This window comes from Prinia subflava, chromosome 5, assembly GCF_021018805.1.
Source record: "Prinia subflava isolate CZ2003 ecotype Zambia chromosome 5, Cam_Psub_1.2, whole genome shotgun sequence".
NCBI lineage: Eukaryota > Metazoa > Chordata > Aves > Passeriformes > Cisticolidae > Prinia > Prinia subflava.
The window spans coordinates 58,192,244-58,219,871 of NC_086251.1; the positions used below are offsets into that span (position 1 = coordinate 58,192,244).

General features: G+C 36.8%; 1 protein-coding gene across 1 annotated transcript; it reads left to right on the forward strand.

Moving 5' to 3' along the window:
• The first annotated feature begins 787 nt into the window (after nt 1-787).
• On the forward strand, nt 788-25,505 carry C5H14orf39 (chromosome 5 C14orf39 homolog). Its single transcript, XM_063399155.1, has 17 exons — nt 788-836; nt 1,151-1,207; nt 4,113-4,239; nt 7,834-7,923; nt 11,302-11,489; nt 11,947-11,989; nt 12,393-12,513; nt 13,503-13,597; nt 18,029-18,168; nt 18,648-18,733; nt 20,721-20,806; nt 20,900-20,964; nt 22,049-22,116; nt 22,430-22,569; nt 23,071-23,206; nt 24,618-24,675; nt 25,303-25,505. Exons 1-17 carry the CDS (start codon nt 788-790, stop codon nt 25,503-25,505), a joined length of 1,752 nt encoding a protein of 583 aa, XP_063255225.1.
• The last annotated feature ends 2,123 nt before the right edge of the window (nt 25,506-27,628 follow it).

A 27,628-nucleotide genomic window follows, 5' to 3' on the forward strand; every position in this document is an offset into this window, starting at 1 on the left:
ACTTTAGTTAAATTCTGCAGCTGTTTTCTATTCCACTTTATCCTGGATTAGGATCTCATCCTCATCACCAATTTGTGGTGGCTTTGCTTTTCTCGCGGTGTGATGGGGAAGCCACTGTGGGACAGGTAACACCCGGACAGCTTCGCTCACTGTCAGTGCACCTGAGCCGTGTCCAGAGCGTTCTGATGAACGGTGTTTGCATCCTTTTAGAGATCTCCATCATCCCCCACCTCTTTAAAAACTCAGTACTCAATTTCTGCACACAGCAGCACGGTACAAACAGAAGGATTCATAAGAGTCCGTCTTCCCCTTGCTGAGCATTCTGTCTTTAATCACAGTCAGCATTCATACAGCTTTGATTTAAATTAACTTGGTGGTTGTACGGCGGGAGTGTGCAGGGTGCTGAAGGAACTTTTCCAGCAGCAGCACTGCAGTCCATAGGTTTAGCAACCGGCTGGAGTACAGGCTACACATTTTGTACACAAACATCTCTCCTTGCGTTCTTCATTGCCTTCTGAGAACATTAAACCTCTCAAACAGAACTGCTCCAGGAGCAGCGCTTTACCTAAATTATAAATCTCCTTTTTTCCTAACTGTGATTTAGACTCCACCATTAGTGAGAAATTTGGCTCCACTAGACAGCAATTCAAATGCAGTTACAACTACTTTCCTCCCTTTTATGTTAAAATGTGTACTATTGTCTTGCCATTTTGACTTGTTTATTGTATCAACAAGGCTTTTGACTGTGTAAATCCTTGAATTGCATTTTTCTTTTGAAGTTTAAACAATGAGTGACGAGGTTTCGATCAACTTGGACAAAATTCTGGTCAAGCTTGGTAGGTCATTCTGTTACACATTTTTTGTTAACAATTATGCACTGCATAAAGTGGTATTTTCTGCTTTAAACAGTTATATGAACTTCAAATAAATGTATAATATTAAGCTTTTGTTCTTTGCCTACATAATGTTTTGTTAGCTGGGAGGTTATGGAGAGGAGTCCTGACAGCTATTTAATGGTAAAATTTCTATTTAGATATTTTGCTAAAATAATTGTTAATCAGAGTTTGTGCAGTTAATACTGCACAGCATAGGTTTGTTTCACAGCTCCACTCATATGTGTATATAACAAAGGGTCACTTTTCTTTTTAAGCTTCCCAGATAGAAAAAACTCGCAGTGCTAAGGAACACGTGGATCATCAGATAAATTGTGAGTAGTGATAAATTATCGTTTTATTGGATGCTGAACACTGATTTTGTTTCATGAATCCTGGGACACGTTCTGTGGCTCGGGGGCGGAAGCAGGATGAACAATGGAAGCTGTCCCGTGTCCTGCTCTCACCCTGCCTCGTCTTTAGCCATCAATACTTGCCCATTCTCCCCAGCAGACTTTGCTTTGCTCGCGACTTTTAGCCGAGGCTGTTCAGCTGCCTCATGGACAGCCAGTTTCATGCTGCGCCATTTCCTGCTCTGACTCTGCAGCTCCTCACAGGCACTGGCAGCCCTTTCATTCAGCTGTTCTTGCTCAATACATCTGCCACTTGCCTCCCTTTCTTTCTTCATGTTTTTTGTTCTTTCCAGATTTGGACCTCTGCCTCACTGCATCTTCTCTCTTTCTGTTTTCTTAAAATAATGAAAGTTCTCTCAGTTGCTGCTACATACTCAAGCCTGGTTCTTCTTTTTTTCCAATCAAGCAGCTGGTTACTTTATTTGAAATTCAAAACATTAAACCCAAAGAGAAAGTCTTGCTCTGTATCAAATTTGTTCTCCCCCAGGGTTTACAGATAACAAATACTATGGACTTATATCTGGACTGATTTTTAAACCATGCTACTATGTGGAATCCCTCATTAGGATGTCTGGAGAATAGTTTCTGTACCACAAACAATCTGAGAACATCTGTGCTCACCTCTGGTACTTCATAGATAGATATTCAAACACATAACATCCATTAAAGAAAAAAGGAACTAGAGAAAAATCTGGTCTAATTGGTGTTCTTTCTGATTATAACATTTCAAATAATCTTCACTGATATATCCAAGCGAGTACTTATTCATTAAGAAGATTATCACAATAGAATTGAAGCATCTTAAACATGAAAACATCTGTAACACTAAATCTGGCACACCTTGGATTCTGGTTTAACTCTCCAGTCACACAATTGAGCCTTAGAGATGAGGTTTTTCTTAACATTTATGCAGGCTTAGGGTAAATGTTCTTGGGGAAAATCCAAAGGCTGTGTAGTAACATGGCATAGCTGCTTTTGTGTTCAGTTCAGAGATACCTAAATCTGTGTAAACACACAGCCAACACTCAGGCTTTTAGCAGTTTGGGTTAAGTCTTTCAAAAACTTAGCAAAAAATAGTAACACTGATGTAATTTTGTCTCTGTGTGAGTATTACTTGGCAGATGAACAGCTGTAGCATTCAGGCTTGGACTTCTGGTGTGAGATTCATCAGGCTATTTGGCTACAGTCCCTTTCTTACCAATGGAGGGGAATAGGCACTTTTAGAGTGTTATTTACCTTATCCTGAAGGAACAGTTTAAAGTGGGTTAGATAAAATAAACTTTGGAAGTGTCAGCTTGTCTCAGCTGGTTGTAGCTGCAGCCATGGGTGTGTTGTTCTGAAGAAGGTGCTTGCACTAACATTGGGTGAGGTGGATCTCACCCACCAGGTCCTTGTGAGAGCACAGGGTGAGTTGAGCAGCTCACAGAAGTGCTTATCTGTAAAAAATACTAAATGAGATGTGAAGTGTATGTTTTGTTAATAGCATTGTGTTACAATTTGGTAAATCTCAAAAAGTCATCTACAGGGTTCTGCCACATTCAGCTGTTTATTTACAGAAGTAAGTTGTCCAATATTTATGCTTCATGCTAAGTAAAGGCAAGTTACTGACTTTAGATATTGAAAATATTCAGTGACTTAAGATAATCCAAGGATAACCCAAGACATTAAATTGCATTGAGAAATTTTTGCTTTTCACTGACCGACATTTCTCTGTGAGAAACAGTTTCTTTTCTGCTGTAAATGCAGATGCTGTTGAAAATTAATATATAGCAAGTAGTGCAAAACCAGAGCCAAACTTCAGGATGGACTGAATTCCAGAGCAGTAATTCCAACAACTCAAGACCCATCTTGCATCACTAAGATGCTCTTCCCAGTCGAGTAGATGAGGATGTGGCAGGATGTGATTGACTGCTGTGTAGGGCCACCTACTCTGGGATTTAGTGCTTCAGGGCAGCACTGATAGCAAGGGATGATTTAGCACTGATAAAGCTGAAATCTTGCATAGAAAAAAAGAATTAAAAGATGCAGAGAAAAAAAATTGCCAAGTTGTGCTTATTGCATTGCAAGGTGAGCATGCATGATAGCTCTCACAGCTTTTACTGGTGGAAAGAACACTGATCATGTTCAACAACAAGGATTCTCCTCTAAGCACTCATGCAGAAAGTGTTATCAGCTGTCTGCTGTCAGAGGCAGAATTAAGAGTTTGCCTTAAGAATCTCCACAAATATCATAGTCTTTGAGAACCTGTCATTATAAGGCACTTTTTAATTAACTAGCCTGTGTCCTATATTATCATACATTACACATCCTTACACTTAGTAAAATTCCTTTTTATTTTAATTTTTCTCTTTCTGTTTTCCACTCATTGCTTATATACCTTTTGTGATGTTTTTATTTTTCCTTTATTGTAGCCAACATTTGACTTTCTGGACTTCTACAAAAGAATACAAATGTTTGAAAGAGGGTCCTGGTTCTGGCTAGAGAGTGAGCAGTGCATGGTTTGGAGTGTTTCAGTGGGAACACTAAACTGGGGGATACCACTAATATTTACTTCAGTTCTGTACAGACTGGGAGTCACAAACAGCACAAATCATGGCAGTCTCACAATATTAGATGAGAATTAAGGTGCTCACCCCACAGCTGAAAATCCCCATGTTTTGACTCACTTTGGTGTTACTTTGCTTAATTGCAGGCTGTCTACTCACCTAGCATTATGGAGATTAAGCTTTTCAGAAGGAATTTTTAATAATTCTGAATGTAGACTTTTGATTTCATAGATTTGTTGAAAATAGTTGAATATACTTTTAAATTTGTTTTTTAATTTCAGTGTACACTGCAAAAATCACAGAAAATAAGAATCAAATTGCTTTGTTGGAGGAAAACATAAAAAAGGCTAATGGGGAACTTGCTGATTTGCAAAAGCAGAACGAGAGCAGCAAGAAGAGCTGTGATGTGTGAGTATAAAAGAACCTGAACTCTGAGTTGTGGCTGGAATTAGGGAAGTCAGTGAGGAAGGAAGGGAAAAATATGTGTGGGTGTGTTCTGACAGCAGTGATGTTAAAGAAAAATTTATTATTCTTCTGGGTTTTTTAAACTGCAAATCTTTAGGTATAAAAGTTACAGTACTACCCATTTACTGAAGAAGAATTATAGAAAAGCAGGCTACATTGAATTTTGGATTGTTTTTTAATTAAAATGCCCAGTTTTCAGAAGATCACAGGTACAATCTTTGCAGCATGCTAAAGTATTTATGTATTAAGGTAATAGAAGCAAAATTTTTCAACACTTGGATGCATCTGAATTTTGTCAAATTTGACCAATATTAAGAATACTGATTAAAAAATACTTCCTAAAATTGAACACTTCTTTGTTCACAACATGTTTCATGTTACTTTCTGTTCTATACACATTTTCACACAAGATGTGCCCTAGCTGCCTTTGCTTACACCCGTGTGTGCTTCTGCTGGCAGATTCTAGTACCAGTTTTGCTCCAGACTGCAAAATTTGTCTTCTGGGCACAATCTTTTGATGAATGCAATGGGCTGCCATTCACAGTTTTCCATACATAAATGTTTTTACCAGATAATTAGTTCAAGTTTTAAATGCTGATGGCTTTTGGATCTTGGTAATTAGAAGTTTTCAAGACACAATTTAGCTACAAGGAGTTTTATTTCCCTGACATATAATTTTTAAAAATTAAAACCTCCGGTTATTTGTAAGGGTAGCTGAAAAGGCAAATCTGTATTTGACAATACAGAGGGTTTGTCCCAGGTAATAAAATCCATCAGATTGTTCAATTTCTCCACAACCTGACTAGTTCCTCATCAACTGGAGTGAGGATCTGTTTGCAAATTCTGTTTTGTTTTCTTACAATTCTATATCTAAAGATAAGTACTTCAATAAAAATATCTATGAAATACATTTGAATATTTTTTTTTACAATGTGAATGGAGAGTGCAGGTGTTTCTGAGAATAAAGAGGGAAGTAAAGATTGCATTGGGGTTCTTTCTAGGTTTATTTTGAACTCTCAGAAAGAAAAAGAAGAATGGAATCATTAGTGAATAAAGTGGGTATAGTGGCTGGTTTATTTGAATGGATTGCCATTCAATACTGATTTGTAGCTTTACCATTAAAAGACTTGGGAAAAGATCTGACCTTGGTAAAAAAATTCTACTTTTCCATTACATTTAGTTCTTGCCTCCAATGTAAGATAAAATGAACACTTACACAAGTTTATGAAACTATCTACACTGCTTCCTTTGATATCTTTGTGAAGCTGCAAATCTGTTTGCAGATGATGAACTGTTAAGTGATGCAAATGAAGGAGTAAAAAATTAAGGGTAGAACCAACGATCTGATCTAAATTTTAATCATTGAATTCAATGGGGTTTGGCTCAAGTCCTACAAAGAATAATTAATGGCATTAGTGTAAAGAGACTGAAAATGAGAAGTGACTCATTAATGAATACATGTATTCACAGAAGGACAATGCTTGCAGAAGAGTAGAGACTTTGTGTCTTAAATTATTGGAAATGTCATTTAACGACAGACTGAAAACTGCAATAAACAAGCCCTGGCTATAAGATCAGACAATTAGAGCACTTACACAGTAGAATCTCCCCAAACTTCTAAAATTTATTCTAGCTGACACTCCATCTCTACTGGACATGATTCTAATGTTGGTTTTGTAAATTCAGATCCTGTTTTGGAGTCACAATCACTCCACAGCTGACTAATTGCCAGTGATAGAGCTCAACAGAGCTCTCAGAGAAACAACGTTTTGTCTGGGTTATGAGACATTATGGGTATATTGAAGCAGATTTGAAGACTTTGAACAACATGCAAGGTTCTTATATTCAACAAGTCTAGAGAAAATATGATATTTAGGATAGATGTATTGGGATAATACTGTGTTTTCTGAAGAAATCCGTATTGGTCCATGTAAAAAAGACCTGAAGACAGAAAATGACCTAAATGAAACTTATTTTTAGACAAGTTATGGCATTTTGCTTGTATTTAGTTTCTTGAAGGATCCAAACTAGAAACGTTGATCCCAGAGCAGTAAAAAGTAGTGAAATGCTGCTGATGGAACCTATTCCAATTTTATTGTTTCTCTTAAAGTTTTTAATTTTGGATGCAAGGATGGTGGGATTTCATGGAAATAGAAGATAATTTTTAAAAAGCCACATGAACTCAGAATGTTGTTAGTTAGGAAAAGAAGTTATGTCCCACTAGCCAAAGAGCAGGATAATTTTATTGGTTTTAGAGTAGTGTGGATAGAGATCTTTGCTATACCCTGGCTGATGAAATGAAGGACAAATAAATGTGGTGGCTACCAAGGACATCCATGGGACAGTGATGGATTTAGCAAACGAGTAAATGAGCTGCTTGAATCCTGCATACCTGGTTGTCTTCACAAACCACTGTTCTTGTACCACATTTTTTTTCCATGTCCACAGAATAGATGTGAACAAAAAATGTAACTCACAACATGGCTTGTACTCTGATTAATAAAATCTCTATGAATTTTACATCTCAGGGTTTTTTTCCTCCAAAGAAATTAATGGAATTTTCTGAGTAAAAGAACATCACAATGTCTGATGTGCAAGCACATTTTTATATAAGTATGTTGGTTTCTGCTTTTAAAAAAATCTGACCCTTTTGAAATTCAGCTTTCTGCTGAATTTGCAGTAGATGCAGTGAAGTAACATTTTGTACTTCCTTTTCTAATCTCTAGTGGTGTCCAGCAGTTTGTGCCAGGAGTGCTGGATGGTTCATGCTTCTTAGACCATTTTTTTTCTTCCAGACAGGATACTTTCTTTTCAAAATCTTTTTAATATGCCTCTCCTAAAAATCACATCTGAATTTCACTTGAATCAGAAAGTCTGTTTTTCTAGTATTCCCATATCCAGGGCAGAGGTGTCTCTAGTGCCTGGATGTTGATAAAGTCGTGCTCTTTCAATAGTCCTAAGTATTCTGTGAAGCTGCTCCATCTACAACATCCTGCTGTAGGAAAGTCACTTTGATGCCTTCTGAGCAGGACCTGCTGAGCAAACAGAGGAAATTCTGAGTTTGTAACTGCTGCTGGTGTTTAGGTGTGAGATGGGTGCTGGTGATACTGGGGAGAATGAAGTTGTGGGTGTCTCCAGCAATAAGATTCAACATATCTAAAGGATTTACTGATGGTGACATGTTGAGGACTTAAAATGTGGATTTAGATACCTCATTACTTAGCATTAGGTCCAAAAATTTGTGAAGTTTATTCCATTAATTCCTTAGAAAGTACTTTTTAATGTTTCTTAATTCTAAATATAAATATTTTCTTGAATTTGTAGGGTTTACAGTATTAACAAAATAAATGTATTCCTCCCAAAGCTGTCCCAAACCAGGACAGCCTGCAAGAGATTTCTGCACTAAACCTATTTATGTTTAACTTAAAAAAATTATAAATCATTTGTAAGCTAGCTAAAGTAACTTGGTGTCTTCTACATTTTTTTACTATGACAGACCACTAATAGCCTTTTGCTTTTTGTTTACTTTGTCCACAGCTGGAAGCCCACCTATGCAATTCTCAAAAAGCATGGACAATGTTTGAAAAATGAAATTAAAGCTTTAGAGGAAGCTACAGAAAATGAGAGGTATCTATGATCACATAGTTAATTAATAGTGATGAGGTTTCCAGCAATAGTGCTGACTAAACTGACTAAATTGATCAGCAAAACTGGTGCTGTCTGCAGGAAAAAATGGTTGCAAGCTTTTCAGGAGTTTGTAGTCATTTATAGGTGACTGAATAATCAAAAGAATTTTTTGTTTACATTACTATGAGATCATATGTTATTTTGTAGTTGCCAAAGAAATATGATAAAATATGAATTATTGAAATTAAGTTGCTTCCCAAATTACAATTTTTCAGAACATTGTTTGATCGCCTGTTGTTTCTAGAGAAGCCCAATAAATAAAAACAATTAATGTTTTCAAGTAACAGTTACAAGCATTCAGATAATTTTATGTTTTTCCTTATTTTTGAATATAAATTGCATAGGATTGTCAGAATATACAAATCAAGTTTTTAATGCTGTTGTATATTCTTCAGAATAACCACAAAGCATGCACACTCAGGTCCTGAAGAATGAGTATGTGGCTCAGAAAAGCCTGGCTTAAAACCATTTTAAGACCAGTTGTGAGCAAGCTTCTAGTCAGCATTAATTGCAAATTCAGTTCTGTTCAGTGAATGGCTTCTCAAGGGTTTCATCTTCATTAATTAGACTCGGCATTTAAAAGAAATTGTTAATTGTGTGATGTAGCTGCCTAGAGTCAGTGAAATAAAGAACAGACCCTGAAGACTCTCACTTGTACAAAAGTACCAAATGTTCTGTGCCAAGGTAACCCTCTAAAATTCCACTGAACAAAGTAAAACTTCTCCATTTCAGAGAGGCTGCTCACCTGCTCTGCCCGCCAGGGGCTGAAGGCTGCTTGGTGCAAAAGTCACAGCAGACCCCTCCAAATACCTAAATACCAGCTTAGAGTTGGAAATTTAGGTAATTTAAAACATTGGCTTTGAGTCTTTTGTAATCATTCTTTTTGCCAGTTGTCCAGGACAGCAGAAACAGCATGCCTGAGAGACTTTAATTAACTCACTTAGTAGCTTATCTTTCTTCTTCCTGTTCAGAGCTCTAAATTTGGTGAAAAATAAGGCTAAATTGGCTTTCTATGAGTATATGATTAAGCCATTTTGGCTTTCACTAATTTGAGCTGACAAGCCAAAGAAGCATTACTTTTAAATTGCTTCTTTAGATAACTAGTTTCAATTCCAACTTGAAAGTGTTTGATCTGTTTTCCTGAGCTTAATTATAAGACATCATGAGTACAAATCACAAAATAAATTTTATTCATGTATTTTTCAAAACTGTGCCCCAAGTAGAGTCTCTCTGCACCAAAGCATTTGATGATATGTTCAAGTCAGCAAATTCTAAATGTTTAAATTAGGAAGAAAAATAACTATCTTTACAACTTTATGAGCTGAATGTTCTTTTTAGCCTGGCATTTGGGGACACTGAGGACATGCTGCTTTAGATGGAAAGATGCTTTTAAAGGATGGGCAGAACAGTTCATGTTTAATTAGGCACTTACAATGGAGGTTTATGAAATGTTCCATATTTTTTGTTGTTATTGGTTTCCAGAGCATATAAGAATGCATATATGAACTGGAAGTTAATCCTGAAAATAAGTGATATGAAGAAGGAAAAAGTAATCAATTGCTATCCACATAATGTTTAGGGGATTGTGAGTGCTGCCCTTTTCCTGTTGTAATTAGATTTAAACTTGTTTTAATTAATGTGAACAGTGATGAATTCTAAATAGTCTGTGTTATCTGCATGAACTGGAGGATGTGAATTACTTGGAGAAAATATTAAAAATAGTGACGATTACTCAAGACTACTATACTATACATGGCCATAAATATTATCTGTAAAAATAGATTTTGGGAAAAGAATATAAAGTTTGAGGATTATATTCACAAGCTTGAAATGCACCTGTTACAACAAATTATTTTACTTATTTATATTATTTAAATTTATTTGTAATGCATTCTAAGTTTATTAGCGAATTTATTTTTTGATCAGTTATTGTTGTAACATCTATTTAATTAAATAGAACTGAATATTTTTCACCTTTCATACCTGGGAAATTTTGTACAGTGTCCAGAAATATTAAGTAAATGAAAAAACTTAGATTTTTGAGACCACCTGTACAGAAAAGTAAATAGTGTTATTTTCTGTGTGAAGTTTGGGAAATATCAATTCCTAGGTTTGATTCAGAGTGCTGACCTGCAAGTTCTCTCCTCTAAAGTTTGTCAGTTTAACACGAACTCCTGCCTGGAGTGTAGTTTAATTTGAAAAATAGAATCTGATTGTGTTTTGCCTTGTGAATTTGTTTTCCTTTTGTAAGAGCAGAAGATTCTAGTATTGAATTTGGATATAAGTTTTTCCCTCTCCCATTGCCTGGCACAGCCAGTGGGCAGCCGGGACTGTCAAATGCAGCCTCTCAGACATGCTGCAGTTAAATGATTAATAGCAGTTTGAGATGAAATGTGTTCCTTAGAGAGAAGCCCCGTGTGCTTTGCAAGCAGTGAGAGCTGTTCGTCAATGCAGGGGCAGCTTAAGAGGTAGGATTCTGCTTTGAATTGCTTTTATACACCATAGTTTTTCCCATAAAGGAATTTCTTGCTAATCTTTAGGTGTACCAATAACTTAATATTTTAAATTTTGCCTCTCCATTGTTCACATAAGCTTTTCATGCATTAATTGCTGTTACCTACTTCAGTAATGCATAGCTATGTGCTTACATGATGTCAGTGAAGTTACATTTAGTGTAACATTCATTTACAGGGCAGCCCCACAAGAAGCTGAGCATTCTGGCTCTTTGCCACTCAAAACATTTAAGTGTTTGCTTAACGTTAAGTATGAATAGTCCTGTTGTTTCACTGACTGATGTGTGTATTTAAGGCTTCCCTGAGTCACACAGAGATTACCTAGCATCTCCTTGGAGGCAGCTCTTAGTCCAGTGGTGCACCAGGCTGCTCTAAATATGGGAGCTTTGGCCAAATTCTCCTCTGCTGTAACTTTGATCCAGCTCCACCAAAACTGATGGAATTGTGCCAACATGCACCACCAGGGACTTTGGCCTGCAGTGAGTTTCATGATAATTACACAGGGAAAAACACATTTGTCATCTGCCAGGCTGCCTTTGAATATGGTGTGGTCTACATTCCCTTCAGAACGGGGAGGTTTGGCTGGTTTGTATGGTTTGTATCATGACTATTCTTTGTTACATACAGCATGGACTTCCTTGAATATAGCTGGAAACAAAAAAAAAATAAAGCTAAATATAACCTGACTCTTCTTCCTATGATAGCAGCAAATTACTTGAACTGATGACATGAATTTTTAGGGTTTTTTTTTCCTTATAAACAATGGTTTCCTGTGAAAAAAATTAAATATACATGTATTTTATAGGAAAATGTATGAGGATTCCATAGCCCAGTGTAGAAAGACTTTGGAGGAACACCGCAAAAAATATACAGAAACTGCTCTTGCCCAGAAGTATTACAAAAAAAGGGAAGAAGTTGAAGAAATCCAAAAGAGAGTTTTGAAACGCCTTGAAAAGTACAAATGGAAAGAAGATCCTTGCTTGGATATTCTGGGTATTGCTATTGTCAGTGCTTTTACAATAAAGCCTTTTGGCAGTGCCCTGCACACTAAAGGTGCCATACAGAAAATCTCTAGTTTTCCGAAGTTAGTTAAGCTAATAAAATATAATCTCTTTATTACACCATTAAAAAAATCTGTAGCAAATAAGAATTTAGATTATACATACTAATATTCCTTCCTCCAACCCACAAATGTAATGGGGAGAGATTTGTCATTGAACTTCTTGGGGTAAAAAAGTTCTAAGATTTCTTTAGATCAAGCCTCTCAAAATTTTAAATTTAATTTTCATCACTTTTTAGTGCTGTTTTTTACTTCCATTACTGTCATAATGCAATTTTTTTTATCTATACTAAGCCAAGATAAATGTTCCTGATCTATTAATTTATCTTGTATTTGCTAAGAAAATGGATTTGTTAGTTAATGATCTGAAAGCAAATTTTATTTTTGCAGAGGCTTCTCCTTTTACATCCGTAAATGCTTGGGCTGTACACATGTATCCTTGATTTCTAGTGTTTGGTCAGTTGGCAGGAAAGCAGTTTTATATTTAACTTTCACAACTTTCAATTTGAAAATAATTATTCACATATTTATGTTTAGAGTGGCAGCATTGGCATTTCTCTGTGAGAAAACTGAAGGTCAAATTCAGCTATTCAGTTTAAATTTATGGGAGCATTTTGGGGAAAAAATATAATTTAGTTTTATAACATATCGATCAAAATGCTTCATTTAGGAGAAGCTTAATTGAAGTTAGAGTTGAAGATTTGCCAAGGAAACACAGATTTATCAGAGCTCCCTGCACCTCTAGCGTTTGTTATAGCATAAAGAGGTCAGGGATCTGCTGGCATCCCTTGCTTGAAAAAATATATTATTGTAAAATATATTCCATGACATGGAAGTGCCTCTATGAGGAAAAAAACACAGGAAACCTTGCAGCTTGCTGAAGCTGCTGCTCAGGAAGCCATCAAACTGGAAAAAGAAGCAGAAGAATTACAAATGAAAATTGACTACTTAAAAAAGGTAACTTTATCTTAATTTTATTTTATATAAGTATGTGTTATATATGTGGTCATGCATAGCACTGTTATATTTTCTGAAACATCAAAAAAGTAGTGTGTTTTCAAGCTCACAGACCAACAGGATGATTCCAGCTTTATCATTGTGTTTCTATAGCATCACATGTGTTTTCTTAGAGAAGAGGGGTCCAGGAATGTAAAGGTTCTTAAAGCTTGATTCCCACTGACCTCAGTTTGTGTCACAGTTTCTGCTGAGGCACCGTGTGCCTGTGACTTTGATGTCAGCTCAGGAGAATACACTTGAAAATAGATCAGGGCCACTCCTCAGTGAGCCCCAGGGCTGGAGTGTGCAGCTTTCACAGGTCCTGCTGGGTTTTTAAAGGGTTTGTATTTAACTAAATATGCTTTACAATAAGAATAATGGAAATTCCTTCTCTCCTTGTTTTTTTTCCCCAAAGTACATGTGTGGGTATATAATATCCAGCAGTAAAACTGGCTGATTAACTAGGAGAAGCACTGAATTCAAAGGGAGACTCTTCAAAAACACCCCCAAAAAATCAATGGGATATTATCAGTAAAGAATTTGAACCTACTCCTCTGTAAAAGGTCTCTTTTAAACCTGAGTAGCCCAATCTTGTAAAGGTTTAGTAACTTTTTATGGAGTTGCATCTGGGTGTTTTTACCTGTCTGGAAAAGGACTCCATTGACTGCCTTGTGCTGATAGCAGCATGATGTGCACAGGTATTTTTTTCTGTTTATGTTCTATGATCCTGTTTGACACTCCCAGTTCCAGACTTATTCCAGTTCTTAGAGTTGATCCAACAAAAAATACTGTCTCTTTTTAACCTTGTTCTCCTTATTTCTTCAGAACCCCTTGGCTACAAAAACTACTACTGAGCACTGATCCATCAGGTTTAGAAAACTTCTGCAGCATGTAGCTAAAATAGATCAAGTTTTGTCAATTTTTATGTCATTTGTTCTGTATCTTTTAAGACCTTCAAAGAGACTAAAGAAGATCAAAATAGTTCCAAAAATATTGAAGGAAAAAATCAGAAAATTCTTGAGAAGCCAGAAGAGTTTAAAGAAAGGTACACTTCAAAATTATTTTTCCCCTTGCTTTTATCCAAAGTACTACCTCAGAATTACACAAATACTGCTACAAAACATAGATTGTTATTAAATAAGGACTGGCAAGCTTCTCTAATCTTGGTCATGTGATTTAATTATGTAATTTAACAAGTTTTAGATTTTTGAGGGTTTAAGATAGTGACAACTTTTGATTCTTAGAAGCCAAATGTATCTGGAAACATGCTATTAAAATATTTTGTAGAAGCATTTTCTCCTCAACTACTGCTGAGAGATCTGTGTAAGTAGTTTTAGTGCAACTACAGTGACCGTGCAGTCAGAGATAAAATAACATTAACTCCACTAAATATATATTTGGAAAAGGAGTCAGGGTTCCGCATGTCAGTTGTCTTCACCTCTGAACTACTTAAGAAATTTAACTCTTAATTTAGTTCTTAAAAGCAAGCATGAGTGAAAGTTTCATAGACAGGATTAATGGCTTAGTAAATTAGTCAGCAATCATTTACAGCTGGGACTCACTTTAATTTGAGCTCAATTACAATGACTGAAAATCACCATGAGGACTATCTCACACTTCTCTGGAGTCCTTGTGAATGTTGAAACTTTGGACCAAAATCCATTCTAAAATGAAAATATGTCTGAAAGAATTAGACAATATGATTTTATGTTATGGTGTGCTTGGCAAAGAATCCTTTTAGGACTTTAAATAGGCATTTGGTGGAACATACATATTTAAAAAAATGTAATTTTAGTAATTCCTAAGATTCTTTTCCCAGGGACCTTCTAAGTCTTAATGTCTTCTTACAGCCTATGAATCATTCAGATGATCATTTCTTTGTGGTAGCCTTTGCACCCATTTTACACTCTCATGTAAGATTTTTGTAATTGGCAAGAACAGAAACTCGGGGAAGCGAGAAATCCTCTCAGTTTTAAGACGAGATTAAAAAAAAAAGATGGGAAGCACTGTCTTTGAATTTTCAAAGAAACCCATGTGTGTTCAGTCTGGAGAACACAAAATACCAGTTTACAGACCTGCTGTAAGAGGCAGAGATCCATGCTCTGGGTATGGACGTGTAAGAATCCCTCAGTGAGGCTCCTCGTGGTAAGGAATCCATAGGCACTGCCAGACCTGCCATTTGTACATTTCTTTTCCTGTCATGGGGTCTGCTTGTACCTTCACCTGAAGTTGTGTATGTTCCACAACATAAAGGCTTGTAGAAAATGGCATAAAATTGGTTTCTTAATACATTTATCTGACATTAGTGTATTCAAGCAAAGTCTTCACTAGAAAGTGTGGAAGTGACTGCTTAAGTAACTATTGGTGTTAAAAATGAGTGTATTATGAAGCTGTGAAAAAAAACCCAAAAGAAGACTCTGAAAAAAAAAAAAAACCCAAGCAGAAACTGTATGTTGAGAAAATGAACCATAGGAAATGAAACCTTTGCAGACTCAAAGCAATGTACAAAAATGCAACAGCAGAATGTGGGTATCAGTGGCAAGAGTTTCTTTTGAGCTACACTACAATGTTCCTACTGAGCAAAAAGATCTTTGTGAAAAAAGGTGATATCTTCATCTTCTGCCACAAAAGACAAAGTGATAAAAAGAAATTGTACTGTGAATCTCCATGAACTGGTCCAGACCAGCATGAAACCAGCAGCATCAAGGGAAAGAACTAAAGAGAGCAGTGAAAGCACTGGGCAGAACAATGTACAGATTAATACCCATGGAAAGCTTCAGAAGGCTTCAAGGCACGAAGCAAGCTTGCAAGCCAATGAATAGGTGCTGATGTATATGTTCTGCTCTGGACAGCAGGATGGCACTGGGAAATGTTCCTTTAAAAACCTGGAATGCTGTTGTTTGAATCACTTAGGTCTGGCCAGATTTTGGTTAGGAGTGTAAAACAGATTCCTCTGCTCTTACCAGCTCCTGTCTCTGATCTGCAGCTCAACTGTTACACTGATAAGTATCACTGTTTAATTTCCAAAGCACAAGTTCTCATCAATCACCGAACACGACTCAACTCTTCTGAAGCCCTGCTCTCGATTTCTCAGTTAGACATTCTATTTATTGCACAGAAAGGCTGGTACCTTGAACTGTGCTGTGGCACACATCGTGCTCATTCTCTCTGCTTTTGTAAAATGGTTGGCAGAGATTTAATTCCATGACTCTGTCATTCTTTATTTCTTTTTCTTTCTAATTTGGTCATGTATTTAATTCCATCTCTTACTTTCCATATGAGAGCTTTTAGATACATCTTCACATAAAGGAGATTCCAGGGTGGATTATTGCAGTTCTTTCACCATCCTTGCATCAGAAGTGATTGACTTTACTGATCAAAGGAAAAACTTGATAATATAAATCTTAGAAAAGTACTTATGAAGTTGTTTCTGGATTTCTAATGTAAACATATGAAGAGCCAACTCCAAAGAATGCTCCTGATGAGAATAATGAACATGGTTTCAGTAGCTGTAAATACCACAGAAGGAGGAGTGATTAATATGTATAATGAGATACACTTGATTCCTGTAGTGGAAATTAATATTAATCCTTGGGTTTCTTATGCAAAGAAGAGAATACTACTAAGGAAATGACAATTTATTTTTGACTTAAGAATATCTGTTTTTCTCTTTGTACTTTAAAAAACCCCTGCAGCATGGATCAAGATAAAGAGTTTTTATCTACTCAGATGTCTACTAACAATGAAGTAGAAAAAGAATACAAATTATTATTATTGTTGCAGCAGTTTGGATTGTTTTGAGCTTTGTGATGCAGTTTTATTTTTCTTCCAGTGGCATTAATTCTTGTCAGAGAAGATCTGCATGGTTTATATTTCAATAGTGCTTTTGTGGAGGGAAGGGTGTACTGCATACGTACAGAGTTTAACTGCAGGCTCTTTTGCAAGGTTTTGTTACTTAAAGAATGAATATCTTAAGAACCTGTGAGTTTGGTTTGTAACTCTGCCTTTGAGACATTCCTCTATATAGATGCATTATAAGATGATTTTTTTATTTAATGGAGAGTAAATCTTTAGAATTATAGAGTTGTCTGCTAGGTTTTACAGAAGCACAAGGAAACCAACTCCAGCAACTTTTAAAAACAGAGTTTAACATCCTAAATTCTGGAAAAAACCCAGACCTATCAACCAACCAATCAACCACAAACCCTCCCGTATTTATGGCAGTATAACTGATGACCTCAGCCACAGTCGCCTTGTTCAGCTGATCTTTGAATGATTATTGTGGTAAAATGAGCCATGTGGAACAAAGTGAAACAGTTTTAGCCAGAGTTCTGTGCTTAGCTCTGTTTTCATTTCTCCTTGCTTTTGAGTTTCCTGCATCTGAATTTAAAGATACACTTGCCATCTTGTTTTCTGTATTCATTCTTGACTCAGATTTATCTAGAACTAATGTAACAGGAAGATTTGCTTTGGTTTTCATTTTTTAGGTGATAGATGTTTTGTACAGTTTGTTCAGTCTCAGTCCAGCACAGCACCAGGTATAAATGTAACTGCAAGAGAAAATATTCCTTTTCATCAGAGATACTTGCCTGAGGTGCTTTCAGGGTTTTATGTGAGCACAGTTCACACAGTTGACATGTATGTATATGAGATTAATATGTTAGGTCCTTGCATTTACCCAGTGCTTCTCAGTGGTATTTTTTATTAGTGTTGCTAATTTTACTCCACACTATCTTATAAAGTATATCCTACGTTTTGTCTTATTTTTGTTTATGGAGAATTTCAAGAAGAACAAAAAGACTGACTCAGTTCTTAATTTGTTCTGAACATCATTGTTCAGTCAGCAACAAACCAGATGTTGTAGCTAGAAGCACAGAAGCACTAAGCAGGAATGCTAGAGACAAAATAAAATAGAACTCATTATTCTCAAAAATAGTAAATGTTCCTGTGCCAAACAGCCACTTTACTCTTCATTGTTCTGCTAACCTTTGTCTTTCTGCACTATAGAGAGCTATTTACCCTACACAGATAATTACCCCACAAGTGAAAACACTTGCTGCAGTTTTCTCTTTTGTGTATGTGTAGTGTGAATATTCCAGGCAATCTCAGAGAGAGAGGGAGAGAAAAAGTGGTTTTAAATGTGAAAATGTGATTTCAGAACTACCATAATGAGGCACTTTAATCAAAGTATAAAACTCCACAATACTAATACTTTTCTTGGACTCTGACAAAATTTAAGCCATTAATGTTCTTATGATTGGCTTATTACTCCTTTATGGCTTCTTTTTCAGAGATATTCTCTCTCTGATATTATTTAAAGAAAACCTCATTTTTATCAACTACTGGTGCTGAAAGTGGTAGAACTTCCTTGACAACATCCAATGTCCTTGAGATTCCACTCATTTGAAGCAGTTATATTTTATAGTTTCTTTTCTTTTGCAATGATCAGGGTTTTTTTTAATTTAAATTTGTTTAGGGTGTTTGAAGAGCGTGAACACCTATCTTTGCCAAAGAAGAAACATCAGCTGTATAAAACATTGCATGTCCCATGCGTTCCTCAGAAATTTGTCCAGTCTGTACAGAGTTTTAGATTCTCAAAGCAACGAGCAGAAACAGGTGCAGTGTGTTTAATGACTTCAGTGAGCATTTTGGGTTATTTTTGTTGAAAAGGATGGGTAAGTGATGATAACAAATCTAGTGAACTGCTCAATTAGTTCACTGTTTATAGTTGAAGCCAGGCTTTCAATGGAAGTTGGGTGCTTACCTTTTTTTATATTCTGGAAATCTTGTGTGTCTGATTTCTCCCTTATCTGTGCAATGAGTAAAGTAACATGACAAATACCTGATGCATAGTGCCAGAAACATCTGAAAGTAATTTAATTTCAAATCTAAAATACCTTTAGCACTGTTCCCATTAGTGCAGTAAATGTTAAACAACTGTTATTTGTTTGATACTTCCATATTTTGTGATAAGTTTCTTTTTGCTCTCTATTAAAAGGAAAATTTATAAGGCTTGTTCTGAAGTTCTGTTTAACAATGCCATGCTTTGGATACTTAATCTTATGGATAATATTATGTAATACTTGTAAATTTAGGGAGGAAAGAAAAAGAGAAACCAGTGGAACCTTCAGTGGCCAAGAGCACCAGCAGTTCCTCCAGCCTTGCAGAAAATCTGTCACAGGTGTGTTGCTCTCCCACTGGCAAAAATATGAAGTTATATGATCTGTTTTATGTGGTTGTTTAAATTTAAAATACGTCAAGTATACCTCATGGTATTATGTCTTACATAAAACCTGTTAGCACTGTAAATTGCTAATCATGGTAATCTGCAATTGCTTGGTAATCACAGCAAAAATCTTTCTTTAGTGCCTTTTCATTCTGAAAATATCTATGTTCTTACAAAGTGCATTCTAATGCTAAAATCGAGGTGGACCATCTTACCAACACATTTTTTATAACAATTTTTAGCATTGAAAATAACTGTTGTAGATTCTGTATGTAGCAAATACTTTGAACTCTAAAGAAGGATCAGAATCTTCTGTTACTGATGAATCATGAGCCATCTACTCCATAATGAAGGATTTCATAAAGGACTGAGTGTCTACAGGACAGCCCAGAGTTAACAGCTCCATTCTGAGGTTTAGCCAGAAACAGAAATCCAGGCTGAGAGGAATAAAACCATGAACAACACTTCTAGGTGCACTGCAGGAGCCCACAACTCCATTTGCTCTCTCACCCATAAGAATATAGTTACTATGACATTTTTGAAATGGTGGTGTAAATTGCAGCTTTATTCAGATACAATGTTTTTAATTCAAATACAATAAACTAATCCAGAAGAAAGCTGGAGGTACAGCTTGCAAAGTTGTGGAAACCACCAGTAGTCTCATGGAGTGCAAGACCATTCATAGGAGCAAGACATTGTTAAAATATTAAAAGGAGACATCAGAGGAGGTAAGGCTGTAAGGGGGAGAGGAGTCTGTAACTGTGTTTGCTGTACAGGAGCTTGGGGAAGTTTCTGTCTCTACACTGTCTTTCTAAGGGACATCTCACTGGATCTATTTAAAATCAAAATTTAATGAGCAACAAAAAATCAGGTAAAAAAAAGTTAGCACAACCAGTTGTGATTTTCTTAAGAATTTCAAGGAAACTGAAGAATGAGGTGAGTGAATCACTAAATGGTTTAGAGTGAAGTCTGTATGAGAAGACAAAGCCTTCATAAAACAAGACAAGATGAAGGACAGTGACAGGACTGAGTGAACAAGACCAGAAGAAATTTCAAGCAATTCTGATTTGTGACTGGCTTAAGGAGTTGGACATGATGAGGATGATGGAAGGGCTGTTGCCAGGGTAATCTAGAGATGAGGCTGGGAGTCTGGGACCTAGAATTACACTTAGACAATTGTAGGAAGCAGTAAGTCAAGGTTAAGAGAACTTTAAGAAAGGGTGATGGCAACAAAGAAAAGAAGATGGAGTCAGAGGAAAAACAAAAAGATTGGAAGAAAGAAGGTTGCTGTACATTACAGGAGTTGAGTGGCAGGCAGATTCTGCAGAACCAGCTGGTTTTCCCCTACCCTGGATAGAATTCAGTTTGATACATTTTGTTAATTAAAGATAAACAAGAACTAGACACTCCCTGTAAAATAATGTATTTGATTTTGAGGCATAGATTTCTTACCCTGCCCTTAAGGCACAAATACATGCTACTTAGAAGAGTGGTGGCTTCTGCTCTGATGAAAATCTGTGAGGTGGGAGTATTTCCATGTTTTCTACACTGAGACTGACGTGGATGCTCCCTTGGCCTTCAGAGGCAGAGCCAGGCCTGGCCCCCAGCCCTTTTTGTGTTGCCAAGCACGAGCAACCAGGCTGCAGCAGCAGCAAACCTGCATGAAGTTTGCAAATGACAGCATTATTTGTGTTACAGAAAAGCGAATTAATCACATCTAGTTATCAGTGCTGGGACTAAGACTTTATTAAAAAATTACACAAGTGGTTTTAGGTATCATGCTGTCAAAATGTAGGTAAAACAAAGAAAAGGTTTTTACATTGTCTGATCCTTAAGTTCCGATTAAAAGAAGGGATTTCTACAGTCTAAGGAGAAACCAGAGTGATATTGTTGAAGGGACAATTTCACTTGCTGCCTCATTTGAATTTTTTCTGTCTTTTAGATGGTTATTGACACTGCAGGGACTAATAACCCACAAATAGGCCAAGTTCCATCAATAGTAAGCATACAAAACCAAATGAAATTCAGGTAACTTTTCTTTAATAAACTAGCTTTCATTCTTGAGGCTGGGGTTTATGGAAAAAATTCACATTTAATCAAACATTAAACTTCGTCTTTTAGACTGTCAGATCTTCCAAAGCAGTTGACTTCCAATCAACAAATTGAGAGTGAAAAAGCAGTAATGGGTAAAGTATTACCATTTTTTTTTTATAAGGTTGGATTATATAATTATACACCAGAAAATTCTAGGGACCAGATTTTCATTCTGGCATTAACAGGGCCACCATTTGCATTTCTTTTCTACCTTGATTGTTTACTTCAAAATTTGAGTATAGCAGACAGGCAGAGTCCTAATGTGAATAGAGACTTAACTGCTCACTAATGTGGGATTTATTCTGCACTGGCCATTGTGAATAAAAGGATCTGTCCAACAACTCTTGTAAATTCACACTTGAGTCGCAAATTACTTGGGCAAAATGAAATCCAGTCTTAACATCTAGCCAGAAGGCATGAGAAAATGCAAAAAAAATTATAAACCCAGTAATTTAGGTATCTTGAAGAATCAGATCAACATTATTAAAGATGAAAATTAATTAGAGAAAAACATGCAGATTTTCTTACAGAAAAAAACAGGGTAGTTACAAATACACCTATAGTTTTTGAAATCACAAGGATCTGAGCTTCAGTTTAAATATTTCTTTTTCTAATTGTACTGCTAATTTAGATGCATGTAAAAGATTATAGCCTAGATTTTTTTACAAAGAGAATACTGAAGCAAAGGACCTTAACCCACAGTGCCTGACACGTAGCACAGTCTGAAGCTTAAAGCAGAAACACTGACAGCAGAAAGTCTGATAATGTTTCTTCTCATTTCTCATCCTGACTCTTGCCCAGTTCTTTAAACTACACTTCATCACTGTTACATGGATGTGCTTTTTATATTGCTCCCACCTGGTTTCTCTTGACTATCAGCACTCTCAGGGGGCAATAGCTGGAGAAGACAAACACAGCACTCTCAGGGAACAATGGGCAGGTTTGAAGAACACACCAAACCACAAGCAGCAGCTTTGACAACAGCAAGTGGCAGAACAAGAGGCAATTGTTATGGACAGAGCCACAAAGTGGGTTGTTGAGAAAACCACAGTCAGAACACTTCCTCACCAATAGCAATGCCAAGCTAGTGCACTTCTCTCACGGCTTCTTTCCCACAATGTAATTTTTATGTTAAAATGCTGTTATAATACAGGCAGTGCTGTCTTTTTTGTGCAGCAAGCCAAGAGGCCAAACATGTTGGTGAAGAAGCAGATGAGCACATGGACTGTTTGTATGTACCTCAAGTAAGAAAAACATTTCTTATGTCATAAGTAAGAAGTTTATTTAGAATAGTCAAAGTATTTTGGCATACCTGATTCAGTTAGCAAGAGGCAAGTCTCAGAAATTGATAAAGTATCAATTGGTGCATAACCAGTAATGTGAGGTGATAAAACATTTTGAAAAAAGCCTGCATTTAAAACTCATTTCTTGCACAGAACTATAAATAAACAGGGTCAGTGCTGGCTCCACTGAGAACATATTTACTGTTAAAAGGACTAAGGATATTTTGAGAAATTTTATATGTTCTAAACATCATTGTTTATTTCTTTTCAATAGGATGTGCACACAGGTTTTAAGCCAACTGAAAATAATCCTGACATACCAGAAGAAAGTGCAGAACCTTTCTTAAGAGCACCTAAAACACCTGACTTCAAGGGGAAATTTCCACTCTTCTCAAAAACACCTCCATTTGACTCGTATGATTTCAACTTTTATTTGATTCTGAGCAAAAAGTTGTACTCACATTTCTTGTATAAGCATTTCTGCTCTTTTTGAAAGATACTAGCGAAAGATTTTTCTAGAAAACTCTTCTGAAAAGGTTCAGATTTTTTTTTCCTGAGTTATGCTTGATATTTATTAAGTTTTCTTCTTACATTATCATTTCCAGTTGAAGCTGTTTTGAAAGATCAGTACTTTGCTTAGAAATATATGACACACATTGTCTTTTCCTGCAGTAATATTTGTTACTCTGATTTCTATCTTTAAACAGTTTTTTTGGTTTTGGTTTTTTTATTTTTAAGAGGGCAGGGAGTTGGTAAAACACCGTTATGTGTTCTGTAATGCAAAAAGCAATTATTGATGAAAGCTATGAGGATGTAAAAAAGTGAAAAAATAAGAAAATGAAAAAATAGGAGGAAACAAGCCATCTACATCACTTAAAAACTACTAATATAGTTTCTACCTTTCTGTATTTGCAGCATTCAAAATTTAGGTTGTGAAGAGGGAACATCAAAATCTCCTGCTTTCTTTTCTCTCATGAACTTCTCCCAGAAGTCACCTGCCTTTAATTTATTTGAGTCTTCTCTGTTTGGAGCACAAAATTCATCTGATGAGGTAAAAATGATTAATTGCAAACATTAAATTTCCACAAAGCAAAATATGTGAACAAAACAACATTGACACTGAATGAGATTTTTCAGACTGGTTATCTTTGTAGCAAACTTTTTTTTTTTAATATCTTGGTTACTTTTAAGTTTGATGTTCTTTGAAAATGTGTAATTCCTTTCCTGGCAATCCCCCTGTGATGACTTCTAACGAAGTATGAATCTCTCTCATATGGATCATGTGCAAATATAAAGTGACTCAATTCACCAAAAGGCTTCTGGTTCAGTGTTACAGTGCAAAATTCAAGTTCTCTAGCAGACTTCAAAACTCATGTGCTTCTCCAGTGTGGTTTTGTCCTTACGAAGTGAAGAACAGTGAGAAAGGAAGAAGGAACAGTCTGTTAGGGTTACTGAACAGCAAATATGGATTAGCTATACTCAAATGGAGGAGCTAGGTAGGCAACGAAGTAGAACAGAGAATGGAATCCAGGTCTTCCATTTTCTTTGGAGGTTCCCTAACTCCAGTGCTCTAGAGTGATTTTTCCTCTCCTGGGCTGTTGGGTTGGTAATTGGGGATCCAGGATAGACGGGTGCAGCAGACAGGGCTTAGGTATCACTTGGCAGTGCAAATAAGGGACTTGAGCCCAGGTAGCTGCGGTTGCAGGGGGCTGGGGGCTGAAGCAGGGATGAGGGAAAGCACCATTTTATTCTGATTTTGGTATCCCACAGCGTGAACTGTGTGTAGGAGAGAACACACTGGTGTGTGGTTTGTGAATTGTTTAGGAGTTAGGTGGGGTTTAAGTCACCCAGTGCTGTCAGAACCCACATTATTTTGTGCCTGCTCAGCAACAGAAAACAAGAATTTATGAGGCTGTAGCAGATCTGGGATTCTTTAAAGTTAGATGGGAGTTTTGAAGGACTTCAGTATCTATTTTAAATCTAGCGTGTTTTAAGAACAACAAGTGTTGTTCTTAAGAACGTGTTTTAAGAGCAACAAGTGGTCATCCTGCTACTCTTTCTGGCAATATGAGGCCCTACTCAGTAGGATGTATTTGTGTTGTTGCTTGGAGATTTTATAAAATGTCACAGATTTGAACAATTTTGAAATTTTTTTTGGTTTAAAAAACCAGCAGTAAGTCAGGTCAGCTTTTGGACTGTTATCAAGCTGATTTTTTCTAGAAGACTGGAGGAAGGATGTTTGCAGCTGTGTGCAAATATCATAAAACCCATCTGATCAAAGAACTTACATTGCAACCTGAAGGACTGATAAATACCTTTAAATCCAGATTTTGTAAAGGCTGCTAACATCCACTGAGACAGCGTTTTTCTCACTAAAAGCAAAATAACATATTACATATCAGCAATAAGGTTTACTTTTTGCCTTTCTCATTTGTTAAATCAAAATTTTGTTTACACTTCAGACAGAAGAAAATTATTCTGTGGGAAACCTGAGCTCTCTGTCCTTACACAAAGATCTTGGTAAGTGTGAAACTCAGATGTGCTTGTGTCTATCAGCTCTCCTCTGCTTGTGTTCCTGTGACTGACAGGCTCACCAAGCAGCTTCACAGAGCTCCTTTGGCTGTCTGAAAGGCTGGTCAGTTGTGATAATGTAGCTCAGTGGTTTATTGTGCTCATTTGTGTTTAACTAAATCATTAATTTAAATCTTCCCTTGCATGTTGGGCTCCAAAGGCCTGATGTATCAGGGAAAAGAAGAGGTATGAGAAAGAAAGAAATAGGGATAGTGTGTTTGAAGCAAATGAGAGGACTTGCAAAGGAGAAGAAAAAGTCCAAGTATTTCAATGACTGATCACATTTTTCTCTAAATAAACCCTTCTGCAGATTCTGTTTACAGATACCTCTGGTGCAAAATGTGTCATGCAGAAGTGTTTTGTTGTTCTAAACCATTCAAGTGCTCCACACTTCATTTGATGTCAATTCTAGTAACAACCCCTTGGAAATACCATCTCTGATGCAGCAACAAACACACAACTGGAGGGTGATGTTCAGTGGGATATTTGGCACAATATATTAATAAAGAAGCATATGCTGAATGCAGTATTCTCTCAGATTTAATCTAATAAAAGTATTATATGTATTCCATATAGGAAGCTTCTTTGGGAAACCAGAAAATGAAGATGCATTTGCCTTTCCCTTCCAGTCAGAATCAGTTTCTCATGCATTTGGAGATGGAAAAGATGACGTTAGTTTTTCATTTGCATTTGGACAGGATCAGAGATCACCACAATCTCCTTCTATGGAAGGTTTTCAGTCTTCCATACAAAATACAAAGCCATTTACACTCTTTTGAATGCCTTTGACTTCCTTTTAAATTGTTTTCCTACTTAGCCTTGAAAAACGTTTCCAGTTTCTTGAGTTAAAGTACAAAGCATTTTGTCTCCTTCCATTTCTTGTAAGGATACATTATTGCAATTGCTGCAATGTGTGTTCATCAACCACGTTTTGAATTTTATTTATCTTTGAAATGTATTTGTTCATAAAATATTATTATATGCTCTTGCTAAATTGGCACTCACAAACAGAAATATCATTTTAGGGGTAGGGTGTTAATGTCTGTGGGAGCATTTAAACATAGATGAGAACTTGAAACTAAATTATTTGTGTTAGTAAGAATGACTTGTAGCAGTTAAAGCTGAATTTGAATTAAAGACAATGTTCTTGGGTATTCTATGTATAACGGCTGATTTATAAAATATTTGAAATAAACATTTTTGTTCATTTTATGTAAAGTTTTGTAGGTATTTCTTAATATCTTAAGTGGAATAATGTTGCAATTGTAATACTTAACATATCTCCCCTTCCCTTCCCTTCCCTTCCCTTCCCTTCCCTTCCCTTCCCTTCCCTTCCCTTCCCTTCCCTTCCCTTCCCTTCCCTTCCCTTCCCTTCCCTTCCCTTCCCTTCCCTTCCCTTCCCTTCCCTTCCCTTCCCTTCCCTTCCCTTCCCTTCCCTTCCCTTCCCTTCCCTTCCCTTCCCTTCCCTTCCCTTCCCTTCCCTTCCCTTCCCTTCCCTTCCCTTCCCTTCCCTTCCCTTCCCTTCCCTTCCCTTCCCTTCCCTTCCCTTCCCTTCCCTTCCCTTCCCTTCCCTTCCCTTCCCTTCCCTTCCCTTCCCTTCCCTTCCCTTCCCTTCCCTTCCCTTCCCTTCCCTTCCCTTCCCTTCCCTTCCCTTCCCTTCCCTTCCCTTCCCTTCCCTTCCCTTCCCTTCCCTTCCCTTCCCTTCCCTTCCCTTCCCTTTTTTCCTCCTCTTTATCTAATGTCTTTCAAAGAAGACAGACAGTTTGCAAAGTCCAGCTCTGGTCAGTTCAAGTACATCCCTCAGTTCTCCACAAAGGCCTTTCCTTATGGAAAGAATGACTGTTAGGACAACATCAGGATTGCTCAGCCAGGAATGCTGACTGGTCTGAGCCACCAGAGCACTGTGCCCTGGGAATCCCTCAGAGACATCTCTAGAACCACATCTTTCATATTTATGGCCTTTGAAGGAAATACCAGGTCACTCTGAAGTTATTTTTTTTTCTTTTACATATCAAACTATTACTAATTTTCGAAACTCCTCACATATTTATAAGGGAATTGGGTTTCCCAGTCACTTACTATGAGAAAACTCCCTGCCTGACAGCAGGCAAAATAAAGAGAGGTCCACATCGTTCAGCAGACTTCAGAGAAGAGATTGCAAGTGCACAAACAAGTCCGAAGGGCACACAGAGTGAGAGGACAAAGTGGTCAAAAAGCATCCTACCTATAGAGTCTGCACAGTCTGCCAAAAAAAGTCAGGTAAGTCCCAAGGGGAGTAGAGTCCCCTCCCCTCTGCTGCCCTGAAAAACCCTTAATGACCAAAAAGCTTGATTATCTATGACACTGTTTCTTTTCTGCCAAATTCTTGAATGCATCAGGACTATTTTTATGCCTAGATATTTGTGAAAATAGGAATTTTTTTAAACTGGAAGTGAATCAGGAAGTTTTAGTGAATTCCTGCTGGGGTCCAACTACTGAAAAGTGAGATACAGCATTTTTAATCTACTGTGTACCTGTCACTCTGAAAAACCTAAGGCAGAGGGAAGTTTGAGTCTCTCCCTTTTACTTGGTGCAGTATTTATGGTACACTGCTGACAGATATTCTGAGATCATTTAGCAAGCCAAAAGTTTCATTTTGTTTGCCCAGTTATTCCATAACTGAAGACCTTTCCTGATGAATTCTGTTATCCATACCTAAGATGTCACAGTGTAGAGGTCAAGGCTGAGGTTGAAGTGGGGGAAATCACAGTCCCAGGCCTTGCTGGATGCTTACTGACACAAATTGGATGGACTGATTCATAACAAAGCAGAGAAAGCTGCTTCAGTAGAGGCAACTTCTCCGCATTTGGGATAATTTTCTGAGGTCTAAGACCATGAACTGCTTATAAACACACACTTGGAT